Here is a 24,797-nt window from a genome sequence, read left to right as displayed (position 1 = left end):
AGCTACTCGTTCTCCTCCCTCTTGATAGCTACCATTTGGTCAAATGTGTAAAACGGGGGCTGGAGGGAGGGCTCAGCAGTCGAGAGTACTTGTTCTCCTTGCAGAGGACCTGGGTTCAGTTTCCAACACCCGTGTGGTGGACAACTGCGGTTCCAGGAGATTCTTTTTCTGAACTACCTGGGCACCAGGTACACACCCATGTGAACAAAACACTCATACACACACTAAATACATACATTTTCAAAAAATCTGTAAAATGGTTATGTCAAGACAATACCAAAACCCATCATCTTAAAAAGCTTTCATTCAATCAGCAGAGAACATTCTAGAAGCCTAATCCAGAAGTTCCAGTTAGTGGCCTTGTTTCCCAAGCAGAGATGTACAGAGATTTATAGATGTCCAAACACACTTGACATAATTGTCATAGTACCGATGACGGCATGACCCTCATGCCTGTCCAGGTCATGCCTGATCAGTTCGCCCAATCCCATAGGTATGTGCTTCCTGTTCTGAGAACCCGGAACAACAAGCAGGCACAGTCCCCGTGGGGACCCCTGAGCCTGTCTGGGAGACACGAGTAGATGAGGATATAGAGATCAATGAGGAAGGATTGTGGTTTTGGAGATTCTGACTAAGTTTGGAATTCACAGAGCGGTTAGTTGTCCAGAAGTTCAGAGTGCCCAGCCACACCTTAGTCCCCGTCTTACCCAATGGGTCATGTCCTGTTTCTTCATTGTCTCAATACCCAAGAAGCAGCTCACCCGTGGTGGGCGCGACAACAGTCAGAAAGTGCTGGAATGTAGCCAGATTGTTTAGGCGGTGCCTGCCGTGTCTTGCTCGTGGATTCATCCCACAGCACCGCAAGGCATGGTGGGTAGGCCCAGAGCGCACGTGGTAGAGGGTCCCCCTTCCGGGCACCTGGGATGAGAAAGGAGGGGGCAGCTCCCTCAGGAACAGTGTGGGAGTGAGCTGAGCCAAGCCAAGTTTAAAGGTCAGAAGGGCATCATCAATGAGAGAGGGCAGTGTGGGACAATGTGACAGGACCAGGAAGCCATGGTTAAGATCAGCCAGGCGTGTACCAGCTTTGAATGGAAGATTGCTTGTGAAAGAACAGCGGTGAGCAAACCATGGGGCTGAGAGAGAAAAACACAAAGGCCAGGACCATACACCAGACGCGAAAAGTTTCAGATTCCTTCCTGGGCTCTGCCTGTGCACACTGGTGTTAGTGTTGGCATTTCCTTTAAGGATAACATCTCACAGGATAACTCATTTGGTTTTGTTTGGTTTTTTTTTTTTTTTTTTTTTTTTTTTTTGGTTTTTCAGTTTAGGGTTTTTCTGTAGCTTTTGGTTCCTGTCCTGGAACTCACTCTGTAGACCAGGCTGGCCTCGAACTCACAGAGATCCACCTGCCTCTGCTTCCCGAGTGCTGGGATTAAAGACGTGCACTTCCACTGTCTGATTTAAGGTAACTCAGTTTAACACCGAACCAGACTTAATCTCGCTACGTAGCCCAGGCAGGTTGGGCCTCTCAATCCTCCCACCTCAGTGACTGGACTACAGATACTCTGGGCAAAAAAGAAGCTTTTGAGTAAATTTATCAGAATTTCTCAAAAAGTTTTCTTGTACACAAGAAATATAGGTAACAGTACTGACAGAAGGCCCCCACCTGTAATCCCAGCGTGGGGGAGGCAGAGGCAAGGGCATCAGGGTTTTAGGGTCATTCTTGTCTGCACAGCAAATCTGAGGCCTAGGACAAACATACACACAGATTACACACATAAACACATACACACAGATTACACACATAAACACATACACACAGATTACATATACACACATAAACACATACACACAGATTACACACATAAACACATACACACAGATTACATATACACACATAAACACATACACACAGATTACACACATAAACACATACACACAGATTACATATACACACATAAACACATACACACAGATTACACATACACACAGATTACACACATAAACACATACACACAGATTACACATATACACATAAACACATACACACAGATTACATATACACACAGATTACATATACACACAGATTACATATACACACAGATTACACATATGCACAGATTACACATACGTGTAGATTACATATACACACATAAACATATACACACATAAATACATACACACAGATTACACATACACACAGATTACACATACATACAGATTATAGTACCTGACTAGAAAATCAAGGACAGGGGCTGGAAAGGTGGCTCAGGGCTTACCAGCACCAGCTGCTCTTCCAGAGGACCCAGGTGTGATTCCCAGCATCCACGTGGCAGCTCTCTGTAACCTCAGACCTGGAGGTGAGGAGGGTGGGGAGCTGGGGGTGGGTGGAAGAGGGTGGACAGGTGGAGGGTGGGGAGATGGGGGTGAGGGAGTTGGGGGAGATGGGTCTGTCGCCTGTCTCTGCGCTCCTCTAGCTTCCACAGGCCCCAGGCATGCACAGAGAACATACATGCAGTCAAAACACCCACACACATAAAATAAAAACAAGTAAACCTTAAGAAAAAGAAGACCATGGAGGGGAAAGATTAGGGTGGCAAACTGGTTCCCTCTGTAGTCGGACTTTATTTGTCTTTTCTTCCTTTTCCTTTTTCCTGAGCAGGGTCTTAGTTTTCCAGGGTGTTCTCAGATGATGAGGTGCCTCAGAGGTGTGGGGAGAGCAGGCCATCACAGTTGGCTTTAGGACTTCGTGTTTGCATATCTAAATAGACTAACGGTCCCCACCGTACCGGGCTACATGGACAGTGGGACATAATGTGTACAAAACCTCACAACCGCCCCAGGCAGAGTAAATGCTACAGACATGTCTGTCACTAAAATCATTGTTTTGGTGCCGGGGTCAAGCCCAGAGCTTTGACAGGTACACCCTAAGCTTCACAACTTGGCTTGACCACTGAGATAACCCCTGAGGGTGTGCTGCTTTTATCACTAAGATTTATTTTTATTTTATATATGAGTGTTTGCCTATATGTATACAAGCTCACCATATGTGTGCCTGGTGTCCATGCCCAAGGCCAGAAGAGGATGTGTGGGAGCTCCTATGACCGGAGTTGCCCACAGTTGTGACCACCATGTGGGGCTGACCCTGGGTCCTCGGTAAGAGTAGCCGGTGCTCTTAACTGTTGGGCCATCTCTGAAACTCATTACTAAACCAGTGCGCTCTGGATTTTTTAAAATTATCTTTCTTAACCAGGCAGTGGTGGTGCACGCCTTTAATTCCAGCACTCAGGAGACAGAGGCAGGCAAATCTCTGAGTTCAAGACCAACCTGGTCTATAGAATGAGTTCGAGGACAGTCAGGGCTATGCACAAAGAAACAAAGAAATCCTGTCTCGAAAAGCAAAAAACAAAAAAAAAAAGTTTTTTTCTTTATTCTTGAAAATTTCATACATATATACAATAAAATAGGATCATATTCTCCTCCCATCTCCTCCCTCCAAGTCCTTCCATGCGCCTGCAACATGCTCCCCTCCCACCCAACTAATTTCTTCTTCACACTGACTTTCCTTTTCTTTCTTTTTGTTTTGTTTTTCGAGACAGAGTTTCTCTGTGTAACAGTCCTGGCTGTCCTGGAACTCTCCCTGTAGACCAGGTTGGCCTCGAACTCACAGAGATCCGCCTGCCTCTGCCTGGGATTAAAGTGCTGGGATTAAAGGCGTGCGCCACCACTGCCCAGCTGATTTATTTTTAATTAGGTGTCTAATGTGTGTCTGTGTGCACACGTGGGGCTGTGCACGTGTGAGTACATGTGCCCACAGCATCCCAAAGGGGGTGCTGGATTCCTTAAGGGTACAGGAGATTGTGAGCTGCCTGATGTGGGTGTTGTTGATTAAACCCACGCCCTCTGCAAGAACAGTACGTACTTTTGGGGGGGGGGGGAGTAGAGGGTTGAGACAGGATTTCTCTGTGTAGCCCTGACTGTCATGGAACTCACTCTGTAGACCAGGCTGGTCTCAAACTCAGAGATCTGCCTGTCTCTACCTCCCAAGTGCTGGGACTAAAGGCATACGCCACCACACCTGCCTTTTTTAAATTTATATATAACCCTGCATATTATACCTCTGTAAGCGATGGGATCTGGAAAGCACACACACACCATACCAGAAATTTGGATGGCTTGATCTTGTGTAGGTAGTCACCCTGTACTTCCTGATTGCTAGCCACGATACACCAGGAGACAGCATTTCACTGTGCTGCTCATCCTCCAGCTACAGACTTCCTGAGCCCTGGGTGGAGAGACGGCTGGCTGAATAAAGACAACCCACGAAGAGCCGCACACTCACTCAGTCTCCCATTCTCAGCACGTTGGACAACTGCCCTCTGCAGAAACAAGGTTCTCCGACGAAGGCTGAGATCAGCCCAAGTGTGTGTCAACACACAACTCCAAAGGGCAGTTTGTCAGCGCGGCCACTGAGCACAACAGAGGCAGGCCCCACGCCCGGACCTGTGGCCACCAGGAGGCTGTGATTTACCTGTGACTGCATCTGCAGGCAGGGCTGTCCGGTGTGCTGGACTGTAGCATGCAGGGCGTGCAGCACTGGGCCCACTGATGCTTCTGACCTAGAAGCCTGCATGACACCTTCTGAAATCTAGTCAGCAAAGAAAGGACTTTGCACTGGCTTCAGCAGCACATACACTAAAATTAGAACAATGCAGAGATTAGCATGGCCCCTGTGCATGAATGACACACAAACTCGTGAAGCGTTCCATATTTTTGAAGAATCTATCTATAATTATTATGTCATAGATAAATACACTATATAGGTATATAATATATCTATAATATATAGATAGATTACATATTGTGAAGCATGCCATATTTTTTTTAATCTAGATACAGGTACTTTATTTACAAATATTTAGATAATAGCATTTTGTTACATCGAACGAAGAGTACAGCAGTCTGAATAAATCCTTCTGTCACAAAAACAAGACCCACTGTAACTGAGAGTCAGGGCATTGCACCTACACAAGTCGAAGTCGTCTTTAGTTTGATTGCTACCTTGTACCCCGATGGGTGATTTGTTTTGTTTTTGTAAATATATATACACACACCAGCAGGTCATGGTCCCTGGGCAAATCCCTTGTGATGCAACAGTGTAAGCAAATGGATCGCTCTAAGTCTTTAACAGAATATACCAATCTACTCCAGGAATCCTTTAAGTTAAACAAAGACAAAAGGAGAATCCACAAATAAACCAAATCCTATTTTCTGCACATTCCAGTTTTGGCTTTTATTTAACATTGACTATACAAAACTCTGGAACTACCACGTTTATAATCCAGAAAGATGTACTTTTTCATTAGTGTCTGGTAAAGAAGGATTTAAAATGTGAATTTTAAACACAGCATTGAGCTGATAGCATTATATAATGTGCCTAGGCTTCCCTGTGAGCACTTCCAATGACCTCTTGAATCCCAGCCACTTTCAACTCTAGAAACCAACCACGAAGAATTGAGTAAAACAGATGCCTTCTAAAGGTTTCTCTTACAAGGTGTTCTTTTTGTGGCCGACTACCCAGTGCAAAGTAGTAACTTTATGTCAGCATACACATTTAGAAACACTTTTCCTTTTACTAAACAACTTACACTAGCAGGACATAAAATAGCCCCTCATCCTATGAACACAAGTGATAGCATTAAATTATTTCACCTTAGTGTTAAAAATGCACAATTTAAAATCCCTTAACAGCAGACCTGTGGTTCCGGCTAGCTGGTCCAGAAGTTGACCATTCCAAGATAAAAGTATAAAACCTTAAAATGTGCAATATTAAACCCAGCCTTCTTCCTTTTTCTATACAGTAAGGCAAGAATGCAGCCTGTAACAAAATGTTTACAAAAAGAAAAGCAGGTCAGCACATTGTTGATTACACAAGAACAGTTAAGAAAATCAGCAGGTAAGCCACAGTGCAAAGATGGAATCGAATCCGCTAATGTTTCCGCTGATGCCAGGAGCTCTTTCCAGCATTATGTCTGTCCCCAAACACTGCCAGCACCAAGGTGGAGCCAGTATTACTTGTGAAACTGAAGTTGTGTCTTATTTCCTTGTGTGAGATGGAAGAGAGTAACATGGTCACATATAGGTCACACTGTACAAACTGGTATTTTATACTGTTCCAATGCCAGTAATCAATTTATTTTCTTCATTAAAATAATATACACAGAAGATATTGTTAGTTAGGTTCCTTCAAATTTTATACATATTTACGTTCTGTTAAAGAGAAAAGGATAAAATGGTGTAAAAAAAAAGATAAAGCTATTAATTAAGCACAAGAAAAGATAAATGAGTATTTTTCCCTGTGCAAGGCTAAGACAGAAGCAAACTGCATCAAGAAAAATGCCACCCCTACAACAGGGAATTTATCCAACAAAAACAAAAGCAGTTACAGACTCCCTTTTCTCTGCCATTGGAAGTCATTTCACAGCAATGAACTTTCTGGCTACAACAGACATACTTTAACAGTTTAAAGATGGGAAAAAGCTGAAGAGATCAAATTTAAACCGTACAGTGAGACAAAGCTTTGCCAAAAGGGAAGGTAAAAATCGAGTCCCGCATCAGTGCTCAGTTTAAATCATATTGGTGACAAACCTATCACGAGGACAATCAAAGGGGGAAAGTCTAGATTTACCATGCAGGAGAGATTTATTACTCTACTTGCCTTTGAGAACCTGATTACAACTAGTTGTTTAGCAGTTTAGTATTGTTAAACTGTTTTTACAAGAGTTGTTTTTTTCTTTTTTTAATTAAACCCAGTAAGATGTACATAAGACAAGGAGGCAGTAAAAAGTACTGCTTCCAACAGACAGATGTGAAAGGTCAAATGAGGGCCAGAGCAAAGAGGTCACTAGCAGCCACAGCCTTCTCTCTGGGGTTGGGGTTCACTGGTTAGCCGTCCTCCCTGTGGGGCTGAGGGTTTGTGTTGTACACCAGACTCGGCAGCATTCAGATCCAGGCTTCCATCCTGAATATTCTGATAGATTTTCTTGGCAGCCTCAAGAAAAGCATCTTCTACATTCTCTCCCGTTTTTGCACTTGCTTCAAGGAACAATAAGCCGTTTTCTTCGGCAAACTGTTTGGCTTCTTCATAGGTAACATCTCTCTGTGCTTCCAAATCTGCTTTATTTCCTATGAGAATTATTACAGTGTTTGGATTGGTGAGATTCCTTGCGTCTGTCAACCAGCTGCTTAAGTGGTTATATGTACTTCTTCTGGTGATGTCATACACCATGAGTGCACCCGCGGCTCCTCTATAGTAGCTCCGTGTGACAGCTCGGAACCGCTCCTGTCCTGCTGTATCCCAAATCTGCAGTTTGATTTTTTGGCCACTAACTTCAATTATTCTTGTACTAAACTCAACACCAATTGTGTGAGGGCAGTCAGCCATAAATTTTTTTTCTGTAAATTGGTGAAGCAAGCAAGATTTTCCTACTCCCATATCCCCAATAATAATATACTTAAAGATGTAAGAGTAGTTGTATGGTGCAGTTGCCATGGTGGCACTGGGGGGTTGCTGGTGGCTGGGCAGCTTTCCGGACGGGAGGGGGACGTCAGGACGAGGAAGCGGAGTGCGGACGCGGCGGAAGAGCGGCCGGGATCCGTCGGCCGAGACCCGGCAGGAAGGCGGGCTGGCCCAGGGTTGCAGACGCTCCGGCGGCAGGCGCGGTGGTGGCGGCGGCTGCTCCTGCGGCTCCCTCAGGATCCTCCTCGGGCTCAGCATGCCATATTTTTGAAAAATCTATCTATAATATATCTATATATAATATATTATATCGTGAAGCATTCCATATTTTTTTAAAGATTTATTTATTTATTATGTATACAACATTCCTTCCATGCCTGCCTGCAGGCCAGAAGAGGGCACCAGATCTCATTACAGATGGTTGTGAGACACCATGTGGTTGCTGGGAATTGAACTCAGGTCCTCTGGAAGAACAGTCAGTGCTCTTAACCTCTGAGCCATCTCTCCAGCCCAGCATTCCATATTTTTGAAGAATATATCTCTATATCTATCTATCTATCTATCTATCATCTATCTCTATATATAGAGAGGGAAGATGTTCTGTTTTGAGCATAAAGTCTGATCAGTGAGCTTTTGCTGTCTGTTTGGGCCTTATGGTATGAGACGCCTCGGCTAGGCTGGCTATAGTACGCATCTGGATCCTCCTGACTCTGACGCCGAGTGCTGGAATTACAAGCGCTCAGTACCATGCCCTGCTCAGTCAACACTCTTTGTCTTCTATGTGCCCCTTCCCAAGAGGGGCTTTGAGTGAACATCTGCTTCTTGCACAATTTTCTTAGCTCGCTCTTTAAAGGCAGGGCCTCACTGTAACCCAGGCTGGCCTGAGACTCACTCTGTACCTAGCCTGGCCTTGGAGCAATCCTCTCATCTCAACCTCCCAAATATTGGGATAGCAGATATGAACACTAGGCCCAGGCCTTTTCTGTTTTCTTTTTGGTTTTTCAAGATAGGGTTTCTTTGTGTAACAGCCCTGGCTGTCCTGGAACTCACTTTGTAAATATGGCTGACCTTGAACTCACAGAGACCCACCTGTCTCTGCCTCCTGGGATTAAAGACACCAGGGCCTGGTTTAGTCCCAGCCCTTATATAATTTTCCACACACACACACACACACACACACACACACAAAAACAAAAACATCCGGGCGGTGGTGGCGCACGCCTTTAATCTCAGCACTCGAGAGGCAGGCAGATCTCTGTGAGTTCGAGACCAGCCTGGTCTACAGAGCTAGTTCCAGGACAGGTTCCAAAGCCACAGTGAAACCCTGTCTCAAAAAACCAAAAAAAAAAAAAGAGAGAGAGAGAGAAAAGAAACAAAAAAAGAAAAAAAAACACTTTTTTTTTTATGCTCCAGAGGGGACCCACAAAATAGCTGAGGCGTCAGAAAGTGCCCCAGGCCACCGACCCAGGGAGGTGACAGCTGCGAGATCTTTGGTGCACAGCCACCTCTTAATGGGAAGGACTATTTGTGTCCTTCAGCTCCCGCAGTTACAAATGTCTACAACAACGTCAACCGCGTCAGCAACGAGCATTCCCTCCAACCGCTCCCCGCCCCCCCGCCCCTCCCCGCCCGGGGCTGGAAAGCCTGCCTGCCTGTCCTGCAGTTGGTGTCCTCAGAGGTGAGGGGCTTTGGGCAGCCAGGGTCAGCGCTGAAAACCCCGCCCCGAAGAGGCAGATTGCCTTTGATCCCCCGCCTGCCCGCCCGCCCGCCCGCCAGCACCGGCAAAGGGGCTTTCCCCATCTGAGAAACCAGCTCTATAAATACACCTCTGGGTTAGGACTGTGTGTCCACAGCAGTCCTTAGAGAAGCCACACCTCCAGACCGGGGGCGCTGGCTCAGGGCCTTCACAGACCCAGGATCTGAGCCCTGTTAAGGAGAGGCCCCCAGGGAGGCCTCTGTCAAGTTTAGTGACACCTTTGTGTGCGCAGATTTGTCCTTGTTGTTTTTGGTGGGGTTCTTTATGCTGGTTTCTTTTTTGGTTTTTCTTTTTTGTTTTTGGGTATTGTTTTGTTTCAGTTTTGGCTTTTTGAGACAGGGTTTCTCTGTGTAGCCCTGGCTGTCCTGGAACTCACTGTAGACCAGGCTGGCCTCGAACTCACAGAGATCCACCTGCCTCTGCCTTTGCTTTCCAACTTCTGGGGTTAAAGGTGTGCACCACCACCACCCAACACACTTTGTGATTTTAAAGTTTGTTTTGGGTATTTTTAGTGACCTGTCAAAAATTCTAAATTAGAGTGTTTTATAACAACCAAAAGAATTAGGGCAGAGGGCATGGCTGGAGAGACATAGGGGGTGAGGGAGCTTGCTGCTTTTACAGAGGTCCTGAGTTTGGTTCCCAGATCAGGCAACTCACAACTACCTGTAATTCCGATTCCAAGAGATCGGATACCATCTTCTGGCCTTCATGAGCACGCGCGCGCGCGCGCGCACACACACACACACACACACACACACAGTAAAAAAAAACAAAAAAACTTTAAAATTAGCTTGAGGTGATTCTTTAAAAATATACTAATTTCAAATTATTTAACATTTTAAAAAAATATACAAGCCGGGCGGTGGTGGCGCACGCCTTTAATCCCAGCACTTGGGAGGCAGAGGCAGGCGGATCTTTGTGAGTTCGAGACCAGCCTGGTCTACAAGAGCTAGTTCCAGGACAGGCTCCAAAACTACAGAGAAACTCTGTCTTGAAAAAACCAAAAAAAAAAAAAAAAAAAAAATACAGCTGAAGAGATGGTTCAGTGGTTAAGAGTGCTTACTGCTCTTGTAGAGGACCCAGGTTTGTTTCCCAGCAACCACTTGGAACACCAATTCCAAGGGACCCACTGGCCTCTTCTGTCTTCTGCAGGTACCAAGTATACACAGAGAGAGCTGGGCGGTGGTGGGCATGCCTTTAATCCCAGCACTCAGGAGGCAGAGGCAGGCAGATCTCTGTGAGTTCGAGGCCAGCCTGGTCTACAAGAGCTAGTTCCAGGACAGGAACCAAAGCTACACAAAGAAACCCTGTCTCAAAAAACAAAAAAAAAAAAATTGAGCAAAATACTCATACCTATAAAATAAATATATTTGGGGGGCGGTTGAGGCAGGTTGAGGCAGGGTCTCTCTATGTAGCTTTGGTTGTCCTGGAACTCACAGAGATCTGCCTGCTTTTACATCTAAAGTGCTGGAATTAAAGGCATGTGCCACTATGCCAGCTAACAAAAACAAGTCTTTAAAAAATAAAGTAAAACAAAGGTGTGTGCCACAATAGGCAGCTATTTTTAAGTTATGTTTTTATGCATGTGGGGGAGGGTATTTGCACATGAGTGCCGTGCCTGCAGAAGGGAGTGGTCAGATCCCATGGAGCTGGATTACAGAGCCCTAGACTTGAGAGCTAGAAACAAAACTTTGGTTTTCTCCAAGAGCAATGTGTGTTGTTAACCATGAGCCATGTCTCCAGCTCCCTGACCGATTAAAATAGAATTATTCCTTCCTTTCCTCTTCCCTGTTTTCCTCCCTGCTCCTGCTCCCTTCCCCCTTTTAAAGCCAAGCTTTCTTCCATCTTCTTTTAATAAATATTTTTTTGTGTGTAAGTGTTTTGCCTGTACATATGTATCATGCGCAGACCTGGAGCCCAGGGAGGTCAGAAGAAGGCACTGGAGCTCCTGGAACTGGAGAACAGTTGGAAGTCACCATGAGGGTGCTGGGAATGGAACCACGGTCCTTGCAAGCACTCCTGAGCCTCCACCTCTGGGGTGGCCCTGAGTTCACAATCCTCCAGCAGGCCTCAGCCTTTTTAATGCTAGGACCACACTTATTACCACCAATCTCATATTTCCTGTAGCTCTACAAGCCACGGATACAGAACATGAAAAACAAAGGGTTTAAGCCGTGCTTGTCCTGAAAGAATGTAGGGATTTCCTGAGAAAACAAAATATGCATATTAAATTTCAAATAAGGCTAAAATTCTGGCTTATCCCAATACTGTAATCCCAGACTCAGGTGGCTGAAGCCAGAGGCATTCATGGTGAGTTTCCATCAGCCTGCCCTGTGTTCGCAGGGCCCTGTCTCAATAACAAACAATAGGGCTGGCATGGAAGCCGGGCTATCAGCACATCAAGCTCAGCCCAGGACTGTTTCATGTGCACAGCCATCATCTTTGAGACGCTCCTGCTCCCACAGAGCCCCATGTTAAGTCCGAAGAGGTCAATGCTCACTGACAGGGCCTATTCTAACTTGACTCAGCACGTTGAGGATGGAGACTAACTCCTGTGCCCTCAGCAAAAGCTATCCAAGAAATATTAGGCAGGACATCAAGGGCCTTTGTGGTTCTGTGGGCTCACAAGACAATGTTGCTAGTGCTTCTATAGTGTTTTGACATTTTGGTTGTGAGCCTGGCCTTTAATGGCTAAACCATCTCTTTGACCTTATTTGGGTGTTGTTTATTGTTGTTGAGATTGGGATGGTCTCACTCTGTAGCCCAGTCTGCCCTAAAACTTGCTGGCTTTCCCAGGCTGGTCTTGAACTTGCAGTGGTCCTCCTGCCTCAGCCACCTAAGTGCTGAGATTAGAAATATACACAACCATGCACTATGTGTTTTTGTTTTTCAGAAAATTTACAAGGTTGGACAGGTGTGGTGGTGCAGGACTTTAATCCAGACGCAAGGCAGGTGGATTTGTGTGAGTTGGGGGCCAGCCTGGTCTACACAGCGAGGTCAGGCCGGCAAGGACTCCATAATAGGTCCCTGCCTCGAAAATAAACAGCCAAATAAATATTTACAAAAAGACAAACAATATAAATAGAACAAAAATCACAAAAAGTAAAAGCCTTTTTTTTCATTCCTTCTTCACTTGGCACCCCTTCTGAGTCATTCTTCCACATGGAGATGGACAGACATTTCCTGCCTAATTTACACACCAGTCTCCCATTCTACAGACGACACTGCGGCATTGAAGTTGAAGTGCTCATGAAAGACGACAGAGCTGGCAAGCGCTCAAGCTGAAATTCAAATCCAAATTTGTCTGACTCATAATTCAACGTGCATTCCTTCCGCTAAGCTCCGGGGTGTAAAATTTTATGGATGAAGAAACCGAGGCTCACATACGTCCTCGGCCATCAGAGCCACACGGTTCACTGCCCAGCATGGGAAAAGTGGAGGGGATGGCATGGGCTGCGTGGAGGAGAGGGCCTCGGCTTGGGTGGATCTGAGATTGCGCAGGGCCACTGGGTCCAGTTTGTGAATCCCCCTGCGGTCCGCGACTTGCCCGTGTTCTTCGGGTACAAGGTCCACCAGAGGCCGCTCTGCCAGGGTCGGTGGGGTTTAAGCCCCGGGGTGGGTGCGGGAGCGGTGCCCGCTGCGTGGCTGCACGGCTCGTTGCCGTCCGGGGCGCCCGGAGTGGGTGATTGCGGCCAGCGCGTGGCGGGCGGGGCGTGGGCGGCGCGGGGCGGAGCCTGCCGCGGGCGGCGCTGTCCCCAGGCTCCCAGCCGCGGTGGCCGCTGTGGAGGGCAGCTGGAGAGAGCGGGCGCAGAGAAGGTAGAGGCTCCCCGACCCCCGCCCGGGTTCTCCTGGTCACAGAACAGCGGACCCTGGAGCGAATTCCTGGGGAGGGGGGTCTGGTCCCATCATCCGGGCAAGGACTTGAGCCAAGATTCCTATTAAGTCACACAGTGAAATTGGAAAACATACGGGACCTCCCTGCAAGCCGGCGCCGCCCGCTTCCTCCCCGAGGGGCTTCGAGAGGATGCGACCCGACGCCTGCACTCCGGGAACGCAGGGCTAGGGTGTCCGGGAGGGATGCGGGTGAGTGCCCTTCGCACAGCTCAGCCTGTTGGGAGAGTCTGAGGAAAAAGAAAGACACCTGTTGGGATGGAATTCTGACGGGACAGCAACTCTTCTCTGCCAGTCCAGTACTTACTGGCGCTTCTTTCCCCCAGCAATGGCTCACTTGCCCGAGGTGAGCCCGAGGGTGAAGGGGTTAGCTCCGTGCAGGTCACTTTCCTTGACGTCAATGGCCCAATGTGGGGCGTGACCAGGAGCAGCCCAGGTTGGTCCTTACCAGGGTCCACCTTGACTTCAGGGTGCCCGCGTCCAACTTCTGCCTTCCTCACCCTGGGCGTGAAAAAGGGACAACAAGCATACATTTGTGCAGGGAGGGGGGGAGTCTGCTTCTGCTCCCCTATGCAGGGGAGGGTGGGGTGAACTTTTCCAGAGAGGGAGCCAGGCCTGGCCCTGGCCCCAGGAGTTCTCGTCACCCCCCACCCCTCACTTCTCCAGAGAGCTGCCAAAGCCAGCTCAGGACAGGATTATGTGTACTGGGTAGACCACGGAGAGGCTGCAGGGACAGACAGACCTGGGGGAGCAGAGAGAAGCAGAGGGAGGTGGAGAGGGGACCAGCATCCAAGAAGAGACAGGTTGTGTGCCTCACCCCTTCTCCTTCCTTCCAGCCTCACAGGGCGGGCAGGTAGAGGGTTAGTGGGTGGGTTGAACATCAGTGGCTGACCCAGCAAGGGGAAGGAGAAGGCTCAGCCACTCTGTTCCCTTCTGCAAATTCCCAAGTCCTGGGGTCCTGGGGAGGGGGAGCAGGACCTAACTTTGCTTTCCCTGTCTTTCGCCTGCCCTGAGCTGGCCTGCCTTGGCCTGCAATCCTTGGATTCCCCTGGTGCTGCCATTCAGATCCAACAGAAACAGTGTTTTTCCTGGAAAGCAGAACTGAGATGGGATGAGGGGTGTGGGTGAGAAGGAAGGGGCTTGGAGGAGGACAGGGGGTAGGGAGAGACAGGCCTGGAGGACAGGGTACCCAGTGTTCAAGGCTAGACTTCAGGCTGCACTTCCTTGATAGCAGGAGAAGCTGCTGACTGGGAAGTCTGAGCAGCTATGACTGCATCTTCCCCTTCTAGGTGCCCAGCCATTTTGGCTGCGAATTGGAAGAAAAAATAAAAAGAAGAAAACTAGCTGTCCATGAACTAAGTCGCCCTGAGCCAGTGCCTCGTGGGTGCTGGCACCCACAGGGAGCTTAAGTCACCACCATTCGCCCACTTAGCTTATCCCTTGGACAAGAAAGGGCCTGTGGTAGCCCAGATGCCCTGGCCGTCTATAAGGAGCTTTAGCTAAGAGGGGAAGAAAGAGGCCGGAGGCAGGTAGGAAAGGAATGCCCTTGTGATTTCTTTCTTTCTTTCTTCCTTCCTTCCTTCCTTTCTTTAATTTGGTTTGGTTTTAGGGAAGGAGGTTTTTTGTTTGTTTGTTTTGAGATGGGGGGGGGGGTCTCACGTCACCCAGGCTGGCCTTGAACTCCTGATCCTCCTGTTCCCTATCCCAAAGGGTGGGATTAAGGCTTTTGCCCCCACACCTGGTGCCAAGGGCCCTCTGACTGACTGCTCATAGGGGCGCCTGGCATAGCCTGCCTCCTTGGTCCTAGAGCTCTGGAGAAAGAATGTCCTGGTCCAGCTGCCTATGCACTGTCCCTCCTCGGGGCTTCTGGAGGAGCTAAGCCATCTTGGGCCATAGGGAGGGACTCAATTGAACTGGAAGGCTGAGGTCAGCCCCCCACCCTGGCCTCAGCAGATGACAAAGAGCGTTCCTTGTTGCTCCCACCCTTAGGTAGTAAAGGGGTGGACCAATCTTCCCTCTGCCCCGCTGGTGCTGTGCTGAGACAGCCCTTCAGTATCCCGGCTATCTAGAGGGTAACCAGTGTGCTGCTTCCTCCTCAGAACACCCTCCGTGCCCAGATGCCAGAGTAGCTACCCTGTCCCCTGCTCCCCAGCCCAGGGGCAGTCAAGGGAAGAGCAATGGAGACCTGCTTGGGCAGGTAAGAGCAAGGGCTATCAGTGCAGAGACCGCTCTATCTCTAATAGCAAGGGAAGGGACTGAGTAGTTGCGGCAGACGCCTTAAACTCAGGAGGCAGAGGCAGGTGGAGCTCTGTGAGTTCAAGAACAGCCTAGTCCACAGAGCTAGTTCCAGGACAACCAGGGTAACACAGAAAAACCCTGTCTTGAAAGACCAAAAAAGAAAAGAAAAAGAGAAGGTAGGGATTGTTAGAAGGGGCCTGGTCAGTGACAAGGGACTTCTGCTTCCTGAGAAGTTGGCAACCAGGATGTGGGGAGCCTGGGTGGGGGTGGGTAATGTCGTAACACTCCTGGCTCCCTCTGACGGCCCCCACCCCTTGACGTGCAGGCTCTGGCTATGTGTGATGCTGCTTCTGCCTCTTCTTCAGCTCTGCCAAGATCAGGAGGTGAGCCCTAGCCAAGGGAGCGGCTGCTACTCTGCCCAGGGTCCCCCTACTCTGCCCTGGCCTCCCCTTTAGGGAGGCTTCACTTTCTCCCTGGGAGACTTCAGCCCCTCATCCAGGCTTGGCCCAGCCAGTGTCCCTGCCAACTCCCTCCCTTTTGGTTAGAGAACCCAAAGGCTGGAGTCTGGCCCTCCCAACACATGTGACCTTGGACAACTAACAACCCTTGACCCTTGACACTAACTCTGACTGCATTGTGTGTCCTCCCACCCCTGTGCAGCTGTTTGGACCTTCTCTTCCAACACCATCAGAGGAGGACCAGGTTCCTGAGGGCCTCTGGGGACATTGGGGCCGGTGGGCCCCCTGCTCCCAGCCCTGTGGGGTGGGGGTGCAGCGCAGAAGCCGAACATGTGAACTGCACCCTGGCCTATCCCTTCCTCCCCGACCCCCAAGACATCCAGAAGCCCTCCGGCCCCGGGGTCAGGGCTCCAGACCCCAGACTCCCCGGGATCCCCAATCCCTGTACAGACCACCACCTCGGGGAAGGGGTGGCCCTCTTCAAGGTCCTGCTTCTCAACTGGGGAGAGAGAAGATCCAAGAGACTCAAGGGGCCCAGAGGTGAGGCCCTGAGGGCCCAGCAGCATAGGGAGAGGTGGAGGAACGGAAAGGGGCAAGGGGTCTTCGCCTCTACAGGCTGATCTTTCAGGATGTGAACTGGGGAGACGGGCTAGGAGATGATTCGAGTCTGCACCATCCTCTCAGGTCCCGGGTTCGAGACCCTATCAAGCCAGGGATGTTTGGTTATGGGAGAGTGCCCTTTGCCTTGCCGCTGCACCGGAGCCGCAGGCACCCCCGCAGAACCAGACTGGAGCAACCGAAGAACTCTACAGGGAAAGGGCCCCTTCCATCCCAGCCTTTAAGCACAGAAGCGGCCCCTGCAGACCGCAGCCCTCAAACGCAGCTTCCCGAACTGCATGCCCATCCCGGCTCCCCCCAAGCTGAAACTCCAAAGCCTGGAAGTACTCAGATAGAGGTGCCCCCCAGAAGCGGTTCTGCTCCCTCTGACACGGGGATCCCTTCACCCACGTCCTTCGTTGGAGACAGTAGGTCTTTCCAGGGATCCCCTGGGCCACGGATGCCATCTTCCCAGGGTTGGAACAGTCCCCAGGGAGCAGAGCCACGCCCTCATCCTTTCCCTTCTGTCCCCCGGAGTCGGAGTCGAGGCCAACAGAGCAGGGGGCCCTGGAGACCTCGAGGGAGTCCTCCCAGGTCCCCAGAAGGCTGGCTGCCTCTGACAAGAGACTCCAGCCCCCGCTGGAGCCTTTTTACTTCCGGTAGCCCTGTTCCAAAATGCCCTGGGGAAAGCGAGCAGCTGAGAGCCTGCAGTCAAGAGGTGAGATCTTCCTCTGGGTCCCCTACCCCAGGCTCTCATGTCCCCTGACCCGAGTCCCCAACCCGAGTCCTCAGTTTGTGGACTTAGACCTCAGGGTGGTGGTTCTTTTTTTTTTAGTTTTTCGAGACAGGGTTTCTCTGTAGCTTTGGAGCCTGTCCTGGAACTAGCTCTGTAGACCAGGCTGGCCTAGAACTCACAGAGATCCGCCTGCCTCTGCCTCCCGAGTGCTGGGATTAAAGGCGTGTGCCACCACCGCCCTGCAGGGTGGTGGTTCTAACTTCAGGGCAGGAACCTTGGTGTTCTGGGGAGCTGACCTACCAGTATCCAGTCCCTAGTCCAGCCCTAGCTTGCACCCCAGGTTTCCTCCCCGGTTCTGATGCTGTGTATCTGCCTCCTCAGCTTTGCCCCCCTGAGCAGCCAGACCCCAGAGCCCTGCAGTGTGCTGCCTTTGACTCCCAGGAATTCATGGGCCAGCTGTACCAGTGGGAGCCCTTCACTGAAGGTGCAGTTTCTAGTCCCCTGGCAGGGCTGACTCGGGTTTGGGTGGCTCCTCTCTGCCTCCTGTGTCTTAATTCTCAGTTCTCAGCAGAGACTCAGCCCTGACCTGAGAAGGGTGGAGTGTTCAGAAAGTGATGGGTGGATGGCCGGGACATGGTGGGCTGGGATGCCTCTTGGTTTTGATCTGGCAGGGGTGTGAATGTGACCGGGTCACTGGTGCCAGCAGAGACATCTTCGTGCTGGCATAGCGGGCGCTCCCAGGTTACTGTCCACTTGTCAGCTTGTCACCAAGACAAATCCATGGGCTATGAACTCACAGTCAGGAAAGATAGGATGGCTCATTGGGTAAAGACGCTTCAGCCTGATGGTCGGAGTGTGGTCTCCAGACCCATCATGGAAGGAGGGGACCCACTCCTGCAAGCCGACCTCTGACTCCCACAGGAGCACCCCACTCCAGACACACTCCAAACAGCAACAACAAAACCCCCTTTTTGATGGCCAGGTGCAGAACTTCCCCTGTTTTAGGAGAATGAGGTAGGAGGATCAGTAAAATTCATAAGCTTGACACCACATAGCACAACAAAAACAAAAGACAAACAATAAAACCCTAAGCATAGGAAACTGTACCCTCCCTTCCTCCACAGCAACTTCAGGAGGACTACTGGGACTCTGGGGATGCTCCCTCCGTTAGGGACCCCTGCTAACTATCATGTCTTACCCCTCAGTTCAGGGTTCCCAGCGCTGTGAACTAAACTGTCGCCCCCGTGGCTTCCGCTTCTATGTCCGTCACACCGAAAAGGTTCAGGATGGGACCCTGTGTCAGCCTGGATCCCTAGATATTTGTGTCGCGGGTCGCTGCCTGGTGAGGGAGGGCAGGGTGTTGGTGAGGGAGGGCAGGGTGTTGGTGAGGGAGGGCAGGGTGTTGGTTTCCACACTAGCATGCTTGCACGTGCACGCGCACACACACACACTCCTTTAATTTATTATTACAACAGTGGAAACACCAGACTGGGGTGGCCAAAAGGAGGTTCTTGCGGTCCAGCAAGGGGTGTGTTGTAGGCAGGATCCCACCGGACTTGGCTAGGCTTCTCTGCAGTTGGTTGGGGATGGAGGAGCAGGTCAGGGGGTGAGCTGGGGGTCCTGTGTGGAGTAGGGCCGGGTGTGAGGTGTGCCTGGCTTTTGTGTGGCCCCTGCCTCACCTCACTTTTCCCAGAGCCCCGGCTGTGATGGGATCCTTGGCTCTGGCAGGCGTCCAGATGGTTGCGGAGTCTGCGGAGGTGATGGCTCTACCTGTCGGCTCATTTCGGGAAACCTTACTGACCGAGGGGGCCCCTTGGGCTATCAAAAGATCCTGTGGATCCCTGCGGGAGCCACCCATCTTCAGATTTCCCAGTTCCGACCCAGTTCCAATTACCTCGGTGAGAAACTCAGTCCTAAGTCCCAGTCCACCCTGTTTCTTTGATCTGCCTCCCCTCTTCAGCACAGCAAAAGGCCAAACAGGAAGAGGTTGGTGGCCTTCCCCCAAGCCTGGTGGAGTGGGTGAGGGAGGTGGATGGCTGAGGTCCCGAGGTCCTAGGGTTCTGGGCAGGTGGCATGCACCAAGGCTCAGGAAGGTATGCCACTGTCACTCAGTTCAGGGTTCTGTCTTTTAGCACTTCGAGGGCCTGGGGGCCGCTCCATTATCAACGGAAACTGGGCTGTGGATCCTCCAGGGTCCTATTCGGCCGTCGGGACTGTCTTCCAGTACAACCGTCCTCCTCGGGAGGAAGGCAAGGGGGAGAGTCTGTCAGCCGAAGGCCCCACCACCCAGCCCATGGACGTCTATGTAAGCCTGAGGCGGGAGGAGGAGCACTAGACTGCTGGAGAGAGAGGCCCCTTAGGGCAGAGCCGTGGGGGTCCCTTAGGGAGAAATCTGGTGTATTCCCCTCTTTTTTTTTACCCGCCCCTCCCCCTCCGTATTCCCCTCTTGTCACCCCAAACATTTGCTATTTTCTCTCCTCAGATGATCTTTCAAGAGGACAACCCAGGTGTTTCTTATCAGTATGTCATCGCCTCCCCTCCTGCCCTGGAGAGCCCCTCCACCAAGCCTCCAGCCCTTCAACTTCAGCCTGGTAAAACTAGGATCCTCAGACCCACAAAAGGGGTGCGGCAGTGACGGGGTGCCCGGGTTGCAGAGAAGCATCTGATTGGGCTCCTGGACTCCCCTGCAGAGATGCTGAGGGGAGAGCCCCTACTTGCTCCAGCTCCTCGCCCAGTTCGGGCACCAGGCACCCTCCAGCGTCAGGTGCGGATTCCCCAAGTGCCTGCCCTGACTCACGCCAGGACATCCCTGGGGTCCATCGGATACTGGAAGCAAGTGGGGCATTCCGAATGTTCAGCATCCTGCGGCAAAGGTGAGCCTGCATGCCTGTCTTGCTGGCGCATCAGCCCAAATCCCCATTCTGTGTATCTATATAGATTCCATCTCCTGGACCCGTGGGTCTGTACTGGACCCTGTGTCTGGAACCTCACTGGAATTGGGCTCTGAGTTCCTGCCTCCCCTGGCTGCCCTCTTATTCCCTTCAGGTGTTTGGCGCCCCATTTTCCTCTGCATTTCCCGTGAGTCAGGAGAGGAGATGGATGAACAGAGCTGTGCCACGGGTGCCAGACCCCCAGCTTCCCCTGAACCCTGCCATGGGCCCCCGTGTCCCCCATAGTGAGTATGGTCCACAGGGAAGGTTAGTCCACAACCTTCTTACCTGGACTCTGTAGCAATTTCCTAGCTCCTGTCTGCACGGAGACGTTAGATTAGAAAGGTTGGCATCCCTTAGATTGTGAGGAAACCCTGGCGGCTTCCTTCCCGGCTAGGAACGCAGCCTCCAGCTGTGAAATGTGCTCTTTTCCTCTGAGGGTCCCAGCCGGGCAACCCCACACATCTCCGCCCGTCTTTCTCTCTGCCCCACCCACGTTCACAGCTGGGAGGCTGGGGAATGGACGTCCTGCAGCCGGTCCTGCGGCCCTGGCACCCAGCACCGCCAGCTGCTCTGCAGACAAGAATTTGGAGGCGGTGGCTCCTCTGTGCCTCCAGAGCGTTGTGGGCATCTCCCCCGGCCCAACATCACCCAGGCTTGTCAGCTGCACCTCTGCGGCCACTGGGAGATTAGCTCCCCCTGGAGCCAGGTGAGCGGGTGCAGGTGCGGAGAGCCCTGGAGAAGACAGGGCAGTGGTTTCCCCGCCGTTTTCTCTGTCGTCATAAACTACAAACAAGACCTACATGGAACCCCAGCATTAGGGAGATGCACGGTGATGGTCAGCCTGAGCCTGTGCTCGGCTCCCGCGGTCTGTAAAGCCCTGGTTCTGTAGGACGGCCGGAGGATGATGGGTAATGCAGGGTCTCTGTTTTCTTGTCTTTCAGTGCTCAGTGCGTTGTGGCCGTGGTCAGAGAAGCCGGCAAGTCCGGTGCGTGGGAAGCAATGGCGACGAAGTGAGCAAGCAGGAGTGTGCTTCCGGGCCTCCCCCACCGCCCAGCAGAGAGGCCTGCGACATGGGACCCTGTACCACAGCCTGGTTTCACAGCGACTGGAGTTCCAAGGTGGGGCCCACAAGCCAGGCTTCCCTGGTCACCATGTCCCAAGCCACTCTGTCACAACCTGTCCAAATCAGCTTGATAAACTTTTATTTCTCCTGGCCTAGGACCTCAGAGCTAAGTGGGGAGCTTGCATTCCCAACTGTCATTTTAGGGCCTGGAGACCGATGTGAGAGGCCACGTAGTAAGTTCCAGGCTACATGACCTAGAGCAGAACCTGTCTTAAAAACAACAGCAGGCTGGGTGAGGCAGCACACCTTTAACCCCGTTAAGGCAGGGGGACCTCTGTGAGTCTGTGGCCAGCCTGGTCTACATACTGAGTTTTAGGCTAGCCAGGGCTACAAAATGAGACCCTGACTCAAAAACATCACCACCACCAACAATAACAACAACAACAACAACAAAAAAAAAAAAAAACCCCAACCAAATAAACAAAAACGAAAGAAACAAGAAAAAATGGGCTGGAGAGAGGGCTCAGTACTTAAGCCCCCTCCCTGCTCTGCTGGAGGACCTGGGATCAGTTTTCGGCACCCATAGCAAGTGGCTCACAACTGAGGCTAACTCCAGCTCCAGTAGATCTGGCGCCCTCTTCTGGCCTCTGTGGGCATATGCGGCATACACAGACATAAAATAACAAAATTGGTGAGGTGGCTCAGTAGGTGAAGAGCACTCACTGGGCAAGCCTGACAACTGAGTGAGGTCCCTGGGCCCTACAGTGGAGGGAGAGAGAGCCAGCCCCTGTGAACTCACTTACCATACACTGGCTGGGTGTTGGCGCAGGCCGGGGAGGCAGAGGCAGGAGGATCTCTGTGAGTTCAAGGACAGCCGAGACTACATAAGAGACCCTGATTATTTAGATAATAATAAATAACAATTACATTATGTAGCAATAAAGTTTTATTTAAAAAATGAGATGGGATGTAGTTAAAATTGGTAGTGTGCTTGTCTTAGCATGTACGAGGCCCCACTTTTGATCCCTAGTATCACATGAACCCGGTGTAATGGCACACACCTGTAATCCCAGCACCCAGGAGGTAGAGACAAGAGGATAAGAAATTCAAGGTTATCTCAGCTTCACACCAGGTTCGAGGCCAGTCTGGAAACCTAGCTGTCTGCCTCCTCTTACAGGCTGGTACCCCAGGGCACTCCTGAACCCCCAGATGTGGGGCCTCCCCTCCTGTCCAGTCACCAGCAGCCTCCCTTCACACAGGCCACTCTCCCTCTCAACAGTGCTCAGTCGAGTGTGGGACAGGAATCCAGAGGCGCTCTGTGGTCTGCCTTAGGAGTGGGGAGACCCTCCAGGGGGACCAGGAAGCAGGAGCAGGAAGCACTGAGCAGGGCTGCCCTCTCAGAAGCCGCCCTCCTGACATGCGTGCCTGCAGCTTAGGGCCCTGTGAGAGGACATGGCGCTGGTACACAGGGCCCTGGAGTGAGGTCAGCTGAGGGCCGGGAGATGGGGGGCAGGAAGGAAGCCAGTCCTGATGGGTCCCACATCCGGAACTGGAGTGATCTATCTTCCCCGCTTACACAGTGTTCCTCGGAGTGTGGATCTGGCACGCAGCACAGAAACATCATCTGCGTGTCTAAACTGGGAGCCGAGTTCAATGTGACTACTCCCAGCGACTGTTCCCACCTCCCCAGGCCCCCTGCGCTGCAGCCCTGTCAGGGGCAGGCCTGTGAGGACCGATGGTTTTCGACTCTCTGGAGTCCGGTGAGTGCCTGGCTCCCTTGCTCTGCTCCACGTGGGCCTCTAGCAAAGAGGGCTTTTCTCGCTGCACTCAGCCCAGGACAACTCAGGTGAGCGCTCATGCGGCCCCACTTCCCAGAGACTCGGGGAAACTGGTGGACCTTGGGCCCCTGGATAATGTTCCTCCGCTATCTTTCGGAGAGGGAGGGGGTAGTCTGAGGAGCAGCCCTGGGAACTTTAATGTTGACTGACGGCTATGGTCTCCCCAGTGTTCTCGCTCCTGCGAGGGAGGCACGCAGACACGGGAAGTCCAGTGCCTGAGTGCCAACCACACTCTGAGCGCCCGATGCTCTCCTCACCTGCGACCTTCCCGAAAGCGGGCCTGTAACAGCCAGCCCTGCCACCAGCGCCCTGGTAAAGAGCTTCCCTGTCCACCCCCAGCAGAGGGGAATTAGCTGGAATGTGGGCAGATGAGAAGGCTGGTGGGAGCGGGCAACACACTTCAGAGAGATGATGTCAGTCCTGTCTTGTGCCATTGACCTGTCTTCAGATGACCAATGCAAGGACAACTCTCCACACTGCCCCCTGGTGGTGCAGGCCCGGCTCTGCGTCTACCCCTACTACACAGCTACCTGCTGCCGCTCGTGCGCCCACGTCCTGGAGCGGTCCCAGCTGGAGCCTGCTTGAAATGGGTCCAAGAGATCCTTCTCTTCACGGTTTTCTTACGCTAGCACTGGGCACCCACTGGCGAGCCCACTCTGTATCCCTCTGGCTTCTCACCTGGTCTCAGTGTCACCAGAGATGTCTGTCCTCCGCTTTGAGAGGATAAGGGGACTGTTCACCTGCTGTTGGGTTTGCTCTATAGCGTGACGCCCTAAGATGTGAGCCTACCTGGGTGTCTGCCCCTGCGTATGTGCCACTTCCCCAAAAGCAGACTGGGGAAGAGTGGGAAGTGGGCGACGCTTGTTTCCCGGATGCTTTCTGGGCTGAGGAGGATCAGGGTTACCTCCCCACACTAGTCTGATCTACTTAAAGTGTGCCCCCACAAGTTCCAGTGTGTGTCCCAATCCTGATTCCCAGGTCAGTTCTCACACCTAAGCTACCCTGCTGCCCCCGCCCCCCGCCCTTATCTAGCCTCTGTATCCCTACCTCCCCATCAGCTAGGGGACCCTTGCTACCCTACCTTGCCCAGGAAGGACCAGGCCTCTCCAGAGCAGGGACCAGTTGTGAAGAGGATGAAAAAGAGAGCTGTCAGCATAAGACACCCTCGCCCCCGCCCCCACTCCACCCCCAAAGTGATGCCCATCCCAGAACTAATTTATTTTTTATTAAAGTTGATTGTGACAAATGACGCTCTTCGTTGTCCTGAGGACCCCGCTGTCTGAGCAGTGGTCCAGAATATGGTGTGGGCAGGGGACCGGCACTTAGGATGGGAGGAAGGGTAGGCTCCAAGGGCTATGGAGTACGGATCAGACAGCCTGGCTCAGAGTCCCGAGATCCTGCTCTGCCCCACAATTGCAGATGGCCCATTAGCCACTAGGGGCCACTGCCTCTCCCGGTTCAGGAGCCGTGGGCTTTTGAGTAGGCTCTTCCTGTAATCTCTGGAAATCCAGTAGGACTTTCCGGGCCAAGCAGGCTGTGTGAGTGTATGCGTGTGGGGTCACTGTTCAGGCTCTCTCGCCCTGGCCCTCGCTTGTCTTCCCATGGGTGCACCTTACCCCATTCCCTTGCTCAGCAGAATCAGAAGAACCCAGCCTGGTTCTCTGGAAGTGCAGGATGAGGGAGGCGTGGCCAAGGCAGTACCGGACGTCCTGCCAGAGACACATTCCTTAGAGACGTCTCACCAGGCCTCCTCCCTCCGCCCCCTTCC

At 51.6% G+C, this 24,797-nt stretch overlaps 2 protein-coding genes and 1 non-coding gene across 6 annotated transcripts; 2 read left to right on the top strand and 1 right to left on the bottom strand.

Moving 5' to 3' along the window:
* Positions 1-4,671: 4,671 nt before the first annotated feature.
* On the top strand, positions 4,672-4,775 carry LOC121451188. The gene has a single exon (XR_005974711.1). It is a non-coding gene; the product is annotated as a U6 spliceosomal RNA (small nuclear RNA).
* A 113-nt stretch (positions 4,776-4,888) lies between these two features.
* LOC121450991 (ras-related protein Rab-14-like) lies at positions 4,889-7,652 on the bottom strand. Its single transcript, XM_041656424.1, has one exon. It carries the CDS (start codon positions 7,550-7,552, stop codon positions 6,905-6,907), a length of 648 nt encoding a protein of 215 aa, XP_041512358.1. The 5' UTR covers positions 7,553-7,652; the 3' UTR covers positions 4,889-6,904.
* A 5,393-nt stretch (positions 7,653-13,045) lies between these two features.
* LOC121451095 (ADAMTS-like protein 4) lies at positions 13,046-24,276 on the top strand. Of its 4 annotated transcripts, none has more exons than XR_005974665.1 (20): positions 13,046-13,091; positions 13,219-13,358; positions 14,456-14,695; positions 15,266-15,363; positions 15,730-15,787; positions 16,065-16,402; positions 16,547-17,177; positions 17,577-17,679; positions 18,401-18,537; positions 18,889-19,093; positions 19,328-19,500; positions 19,678-19,786; positions 19,886-20,068; positions 20,241-20,370; positions 20,630-20,834; positions 21,070-21,246; positions 22,471-22,674; positions 22,772-23,037; positions 23,197-23,341; positions 23,478-23,620. XR_005974665.1 is itself a non-coding variant. In XM_041656598.1 (20 exons), the coding sequence occupies exons 4-20, from the start codon at positions 15,344-15,346 to the stop codon at positions 23,612-23,614; spliced, it is 3,135 nt and encodes a 1,044-aa protein (XP_041512532.1). In that variant the 5' UTR covers positions 13,046-13,091; positions 13,219-13,358; positions 14,456-14,695; positions 15,266-15,343; the 3' UTR covers positions 23,615-24,276. The 4 variants fall into 4 exon arrangements, 3 of the variants coding, with proteins under 3 accessions (XP_041512532.1, XP_041512533.1, XP_041512534.1); XM_041656598.1 differs by having other exon boundaries at positions 22,772-22,951; positions 23,478-24,276; XM_041656599.1 differs by lacking the exon at positions 14,456-14,695 and having other exon boundaries at positions 22,772-22,951; positions 23,478-24,276.
* The last annotated feature ends 521 nt before the right edge of the window (positions 24,277-24,797 follow it).

This window comes from Microtus oregoni, unplaced genomic scaffold (assembly GCF_018167655.1).
Source record: "Microtus oregoni isolate MIOR12 unplaced genomic scaffold, Mior012 000007F_ref0000211, whole genome shotgun sequence".
Taxonomy (NCBI): Eukaryota; Metazoa; Chordata; class Mammalia; order Rodentia; family Cricetidae; genus Microtus; species Microtus oregoni.
The sequence above is the reverse complement of the archived record's forward strand: the minus strand, read 5'-3'. Positions and strand labels throughout refer to the sequence as shown.

What these genes read in the sequence shown, in the direction of transcription:
- LOC121450991 (XM_041656424.1), bottom strand. Translation starts at nt 7,552, where the DNA reads ATGGCAACTGCACCATACAACTACTCTTACATCTTTAAGTATATTATT.
- LOC121451095 (XM_041656599.1), top strand. Translation starts at nt 15,344, where the DNA reads ATGGAGACCTGCTTGGGCAG. An exon ending in CCCAGCCCATGGACGTCTAT is followed by an intron (nt 19,501 to 19,677) that starts GTAAGCCTGAGG and finishes TTCTCTCCTCAG; the next exon opens with ATGATCTTTCAAGAGGACAA. An exon ending in ACAGCGACTGGAGTTCCAAG is followed by an intron (nt 21,247 to 22,470) that starts GTGGGGCCCACA and finishes CCCTCTCAACAG; the next exon opens with TGCTCAGTCGAGTGTGGGAC.